Source organism: Natrix helvetica (genome assembly GCF_964273705.1).
Source record: "Natrix helvetica genome assembly, chromosome: Z".
Lineage (NCBI taxonomy): Eukaryota > Metazoa > Chordata > Lepidosauria > Squamata > Natricidae > Natrix > Natrix helvetica.
This window is the reverse complement of record NC_138554.1, coordinates 97677961-97685531: the sequence shown is the minus strand read 5'-3', so window position 1 is coordinate 97685531 and position 7571 is coordinate 97677961. Positions and strand designations below refer to the sequence as shown.

The 7571-nt window shown below is 35.0% G+C and overlaps 1 protein-coding gene across 2 annotated transcripts in view; it reads left to right on the top strand.

The window, feature by feature from the left end:
* The first annotated feature begins 388 nt into the window (after nt 1–388).
* The window catches only part of CHN2 (chimerin 2), a 160909-nt gene continuing 153726 nt past the window's right edge, over nt 389–7571 (top strand). For both annotated transcript variants that reach the window (XM_081969840.1, XM_081969839.1), the window contains exon 1: nt 389–1041. Coding sequence is in view for 1 of the 2 variants with exons in the window: in XM_081969839.1 (XP_081825965.1) it covers nt 993–1041 (49 nt within the window). In the remaining variant the exon portion in view is untranslated. The remainder of the gene's footprint in view (nt 1042–7571) is intronic.

Below are 7571 nucleotides of genomic sequence, written 5' to 3'. Positions count from 1 at the left end.
AAATTTCCGCTACTGGTTCTCCAGAACCTGTCAGAACCCATCGAATTTCACCGCTGTGCCACCCTTCCAATAGTTGTAAGAGCGTTCTTATCTGCTCTCCACCGCCTTCATAGAAATTGACACCTCCAACAGGTGACCTGGTCAGCAAGCTTTACAACAATTGAGATTAACAGAAGACACTTTTCTCCTGTTTCAACAGAGGGGGCTGGGGAAGAGGTGACCAAATCAGACTGGCATACTTGGCATCAGGGAATCGGAAAACGCAACAGGCACCTAGCGCACCCCAAGGCAACTGCTGGGGACCCGCCTTCTCGTTGTTGCCTCCCCGCTTCTCCCCTCCCCTAGAAGGCGGCGCGACCTGCCTCCACTTCCCATGTTGAATGTTGAACCAGCCTTGGCACATGGAAGGAGCGGGAGCTCTCCTGATGCCAGCCAGCGAAGAGAGTGGCGGCCACAGGGGCAGGATCCGACTGGACGCTCTCGGCGCCTCTTTCGCTTCTCGCGCGGGACTCCGTCGGTGCGCAAACCCTGGGCTATCCCCTCCGCTGTCCCAGGGGCTGCAGCCTGTCTTTTTCTCCGCTTCCTTTGTGTGCGTGAAGGAAGCTTAGGCGGTGGCGGCGGAGGAGGTGGAGTCGCTTGCTGCTTCGCTTGTCAAGGCTTAGCCCTTTAAGCGAAGGGAGGGGGAAAGGCGAGGGGGAAAGAACTGCTGGGGCTGCTCTACTCAACGGGAAGCTTTTTATTCCTCGGGTAGAGAGAAAGGAGCTGGACATATCCCGGCACCCTTCCTTGGCCAGCTTCTCCTCCTTGCCAAGCCTCAAAGGGACCCAAATAAACCAGTTACAACAGCAGGTTATTCGGACAAGGAGCGAGCCTGCTGTTGCTGCTTTCCTCGACGTGGTTCCCGCACTTTGAAATGGGTCGGGAGCGGCGGAGGCAACCTAACAGCACCAGACTCGCCAGGACTAGTCACTAAGGAGGCCGAAGGGAAGAGGATGGCCACATCCAGCAACTCTAGTTTGTCTGGCTCCTCTGTTTCCTCAGGTGAGTTTACAATAACTGCCTCCCTTTCGCTGGCAAGGTTTACCTACCTACCTATGTTACTTACCCTTGGCTTAAATGCCGCTTATTTATAGAAAGTTTGAGAGAGGAACCTTATTGTAATTTCATGTGTCCTACTAAATTGCTCTTTTACCCTTTCTCTTTCTGTAGTAGGAACACCCGAGTCTGGATACAGCTGCCTTTATTCCATTTGCAGGAGAAAGGGGGAAACACTTTGTAGGGAAGGAAGGTGCATCTTTTCCCTGGATGCTAAGTTGAGAGAAGATCATTGTGGAAAGATCTAGCATTAAATCCTATGGCTCTTCTCTCCACTGATAATTAAGAGTTATTAAAACTCAAAATACTACATTAGTATCTAATCCACAAATAAAAACAAAAATAACCAGGAGACATTCCTGATATCCAACTGACATGGTCAAACAAAAATATGCATCATTACTATTCAAGATAATTCCAGAACCAACAATCTCCAAAAACACTTGGGTTTTGCTGAGCAGTTTATTCTAAGGGTGTGATTATACCTGTTCAGATGCTGAGATGCATGGTGTAAGCAGTGGAATATTAAAGAGACCATTTTCCCCCTTTTCTTAGTTTCTTACCTCGACTGGATAAGCACGTAGCACATCTTATAGTGAAATGAGTCACTCTCATAGCTGCGGAGAGGTAATTTCTTGGTTACATTACCAGGGTGGTGACTAGCAGCAAACAACATTTAAGATATTAGGATTCTCGAATGCAGAGGAAAATAAATCTTCATAAAGTTCCTTCATTCTTTGCTGTAACTTCTGGGTATCTTTGAAGAGATCTGAAAGAGAAGTTAAAGCATTGGAAGGCATGTAGATATTTTTTTCAAAAGACCACCAAGACTATTTTGGTTAACTTTATCATATTCAGACAAAAATTTGGAGTGCATACTATACTGAATATAGTATGCATATGAAATGTTGACTGAGTTAAAGAATTTAATTTATTCCATTAGGTGTTCTACCTGTTTACTGTTTAATAATGACTTTAGCTGCTTTGATTGTGTATTTTTTTTAGTTTATTGGCTTAGTTAAAAGCAAGATCTTTATTTAAGAACATTAAATATAATGCTAACTAAAAATTTCAAATTGTGAACAGAATAATACTAATGAGGGCTTGTACTTATGTATGTTTGCAGATTTGAAGGTACAAAGAGCACTTGACCATAGCCTGATTAATTCTAGCCCATAATGTTATTGTATTTGCTGATATTTTATTTGGACTTCAGCAACTGGAATGTTTATTTATTTAAAATGTATTAGGCTGTTCACTCCCTTAACACCTCTGGCTATCTTACAAAGCTATAATGAAAACAGTAATAACATGATTAAAATTAAAGAATAGAAATATTAAAAATTAAAACAATGCTTAATATTATAATGTTAAAATTTTGAAAGGTCTAAATAAACATGATTTGAACCCTCTGTGATAAAAAAGGAAATATTGTTTTATTTCCAGTGCAAATTGATTTCTTAATAGAAAAAATAGAATTAGTTATTTATTTCAAATGTGTATGTGAGGGGGCCTTGCAACGATGTCACATTAATTACTTAAATATATGGGAAAAAATGGATAAAAACATTTAAGGTTCTCTATTCTAAGAACATTGAATAGGGGCTTGAAGGTAACTCCCACCAAGGGACAGTTTTTATTGACACAAGAAATCTACAAGACCTTCAGATGACATACTGCTTACAGTAACCACTACTTTCAAAGTTTACTCTATGAAAAGCAAATTACTATAATCCAGCTCTAAAGTTATCATTGCATCAATTATTGAAAGTGTTAATCTTGTTCAAATTAAGGTTATCAGCCAAAGCTGATAAAAAAGCCTTCCAGTGCTATGTGGTTGTCTAACCTGTGCCAATGTTGCATCTGGGATGACCTGCAATTTGTAAATCTAATACTAAGTGGAAATACAGAACAGAAATACCTTTCCAAGTCTGTTCATCAAAATGAGTAATAATTTATCCAAGTTTAGATTCAGTGATGCTAGTCTTTATACAATGTGGAAATACTCAAAGGTTTTGGAGCCAGAGTTTATATTATGCTGAAAGTCTTGACTTTGGCATCTTTGGTTATCCTACATATTTTTTGTGTCTGCGTGTATATTTATTCTCAACTATGGATAATTGTAGAATACTGTAAATGGCAAAAGCAGAATTGCTTTATTTTGGTGCAAGTTTTGCCTCTTTGGTATAAAATTAGTAACATCCCTTTAAAATAGAGGAAGCTGGGTGTGTTACAATGCTTTAGTCATCATTTTGATGAAACCATGAGATTCTGCAGGTGTCTCTGTTCTACTTGACTTTTATAGCCTAGATGTAGTATTCTCAGGTGATGCACTGATTTAAAGTACTACATATTTATTATAATGAATGTATAAGATTATTATTCAGATTAATGTTCTTACCAACTAAAATAAACAGTGAAGAGCACCAGAGAGAAGGAGAGAAGAATTATTTATGGGAAATTGCGCATATGAGGAAAAGACTCTAAAGATGCAATATGCCAGAAAGCTATTGCTTAATGACCTGATTCATGCCATATTCTAAATTATTATGCTTTAATAAATCATATCTTATGGAATAAATCATACTTGGTTGTGTTTGAACAGCATGTTGAGCCATAACCTTAATTTAGAAACCAAGTAGTTGTGGCCACAGATCCTGCTAAACAAACCACTGCCTAACAAACTATATTATGATTTAGCATTTTTAATGAAACAGCCATATTAAAATAAAATGGGACAAAATTCATGAAAGAAATCCAATGAGAGGGAAAGCAAGAGAGGGTTGAATCTTCTCATTCTAAAGTAGATAAAGTATGATCTTATTGCAATAAAGAGATAAATAATTAGCTATCCTAAATACATTGTACCTTCATGTTTACCACATAGTAAAAAACATTTGGATAAAATGGCCTAACTACTATATATCCATATACTAGTGGAATTTTGGGCAGGTGGAATTGAGAACCACCCTGTAAAATTGGAGTGGATAGTTAATTTCATATTGAAATTCATTGAGCAAGGAATTAAAAACTTGGGTGTTCTTTTTATACAAATCCCCCGATTAGATAGGCCTCTGTTTTGCTGTGCTTGAGCATTATTAGGTTTATAATAAAAATATTCCATATAAGTTTAGCCAGATTAGTTTAAGGATTTGAGTAATTTAAAATACAAAATTTACTAAGGACGCTATATTCCTGAGAGCTAATTAATACACTAAGCAAAAAGACTTGTTTCTGATATGAATGAATTTTAAAGTATGGGAATGCTTTGTAAAGTTCTCTTCAATAAGAAACATTTGTCTTTGTCTTTGTTCTTGAACTTGTCAATCACAATTTCAATTGACTGTTCTTCTTTACTAAATAAAAAGAAGTGCAGGGAAAATTAGGACCATAGTAAGTATGTCATTTCCCCCCTCCTTGCAGAAAAGTTTTCAAATACTGCAGTGACTCCAGAATATTTGACTCAATGCAACCACATTTGATTGGTTGTGGTTTTTGTTTCTCAGAGCTCAGCAAGTTTTTTACCATTTTCTATTAGTCTGTAGACATTGAATCCAGCTTTTAAAGATGAACAGCATACCATATGTGGGTTTAAAAAATAGGTTTTGCAAATGATATATAATTATTTCTATTCATTTGACTTTCCATTGCAAGATTTTCTGTTGTTTGCATAAGTATGAAAACACAAGACCAATAAATTAACAGTTGAGAGTCTAGATTTATAACTTTGCTATATACCGGTAGGTCAATATAATAATTTGTCAAAGCACAATCAGTGTGGACCATTGAGGTAACTGGTCTAGTATATCCCGTTGTAGATATAAAATATGGCTCAAAGGTGACATCATATGTTAATAATTGCAATAAAAAGAAATCATATAGAAACCTTTTCAAACAGAAGATGAAATATCTAGATATTTCTATATGATGGTTGAATAGACAGGTCTGATAGTGAGGCAGTCAGAACTGCACCCTTGCAATTTCTTTGATTCTTCCTGCAACCAAGCAGGGCAATCGGAAATGTTAGGAGAGGAGAAAATTTAAGGAGTAGGATTTTTGTGTTTGAACCAATTTTGTGTGTGTGTGTGTGTGTGTGTGTGTGACACACATACTACAGGTTTTGTACTGACCCATTTTAGAAAAGTTTGAGGGGAAAAAATGTCTCTTAGAAATAAAAGCCAACATTTTGGAAACCATTCTTGCCTTATCTCTTATTTTATATTAACACTACATTACGCACTATGAAACATAACATTTGTCTGTAGATAAATAAATTCCTACATTTGTTGAATTTACAGAGAGTGAAAAGTAACATGAAAGAAAAGTCAAGACTCTTGAAGTTATTCAAACCAGTTTAGTAGTAGAAAACAAATGCGCTAGCTAGTGTAGCTGGTTTCTCTGCCATTACTTGATTTTTCTGCATGTGCATCTGATAGCCATGAAGATATCAGTTCAACAGTTTCTGTGAAATTAATTATCACATGCTAAGATAGTTTCACCGTTTTAGTGTATCCCAGAGGAATAACAATTTATTGAATGCCAATTACAAAAAACATCCAGCTTTATCCTATATGAATTTAATTAAAAACTTTAATTAAAATATAATATATAACCATTTATTTTTACTTTTAATTGTAGATGACATTTTAAATAAAATTTAACCAGTTTCTGAAAGTATACTCTGAGTATTTTGGTAGAAAGTAAGCTCTAGTGAAAGAATGAATTGAGCTATCCAGATGTTGTCTATTTGTCAATTATCACCTGGCCCTTATTTTCATCATACCAAGCAACATGAATACATTTAATTTTCTCTTGATGTAATCATATCTAGTGCTTGTACTTTAGATGAGAGCTCAAAGTGATTATGTGAAAAATTGTGAGATTCTTGATGTGATTTGAGTGTGAGATTTTTGCTATTATATTTAACAGAAAGATTCCATTTTCTGCCTGATGTTATAAACTGCTTGACAGAAAGTAACTTTTACATAAAGTATGCATTATCCCTTTTATTAGTTTCAGTATCACGTTTCCCAAATAATATTCAAAACCTGGTGTGGGTTTTTGTTTTTAGGCTATAAAATGAAAGCAAAGATTTCTAGTCAGGGTGCTTGTGGAATAGTAACTTTTGTGACAAATTTGCAAAGTCAATAATTTTTGAGCAGAGCTGGATATTTTTGCTATGTTTGTCAAATAGAGAATGATGTAGTACAGTTTTTATGTTGTAATTGCAGATCCGAGGGAATCAATTTTGCAAGTAGCAGAAAATATGAATATTGGAATACATTATCGGGATAGTATATTCATAAAATATGTATTTCAGATACAAGGTATTGTGGTGCTGTATAGGCTCTTTTCAAATGACTGGAAAACCAGAACCTTTTCCTATGTTAAAAATACACAGGAAGATTAATGTTGCCAATTATCTTCAATTTGTAAGTCAGTTAATAAAACTGCGCAAAATATTAGCATATAATAATGTGCTATAAAAGAAGAAAATGAACCATTATTTAAACTATTTCTGATAAAGAGATATTTCTTCTGGCATAATGATAAATTTGTTTATAATTGTGTTTTAACTGTGACTCAGACAATGTAGGGAATGATGCTTTTGATCACTTACAAATTACAAAACTCCCATTTTAAGAAATGGAAAGAGGAACAGTTACAAAGAATACATAGAAATAATCCAGGATTGTAACAATAACATCACAAATATTAAAATTAAGAATAAGTTTATATTGGTAAAGAATGTTAAAGACAACAAAAGGGTTTCAATTATGTTTACAATATAAAGAAGACAAAAGAAATAGCATAATTTTTTTTTTAATTTAGCAAAATGCTAACAATAAGCTTTTCAATTTTTATTCTGGTTTCCTTTCCCAACAAAAGACCATTTCTTCCAATTTCATCTTGAAGATGGCTTATTTGAATTTAAATGTCAGAGGTCATATGAATTCCATGATAGTTGGTATATCTTTAAGAAATTCTGGTGACAACTGCCAGATGACTGAAGGACAGAAAATGTCCCTATCTTAAAATGTGTCAATGGAGAATAAAGGGAACTACCGACCATTCAGCTTAATATTAACACCTATGAAAAGAATTCTAACAAAGATAATAAAATAATGTATGTGAAAACAATTTATTATTTGAAAATAATTTGGTTACTGTTACTAATCAGCATATTCAGCAAAGTTTATCTGATGGTTAGTAGGAGTACCATGAATAATACACACACACACCTACATATACATGTAATGGAATAAATCATTTCACTTTATTTTGCATTAGTCAGACTCATATTCAATGACTACATCCGCTTCTTGACACCATATTTTAAAAAAACATTTAAACAAGTGAGAATGAATTTAGAGAATGTCATTCTGGATGATTATATGAATATAAACAAAGTCTTGTTAAAAGAGGGACAAAGATCTCAAAATGTATAACCTAAAGAGAAGATTAAAACTACTATG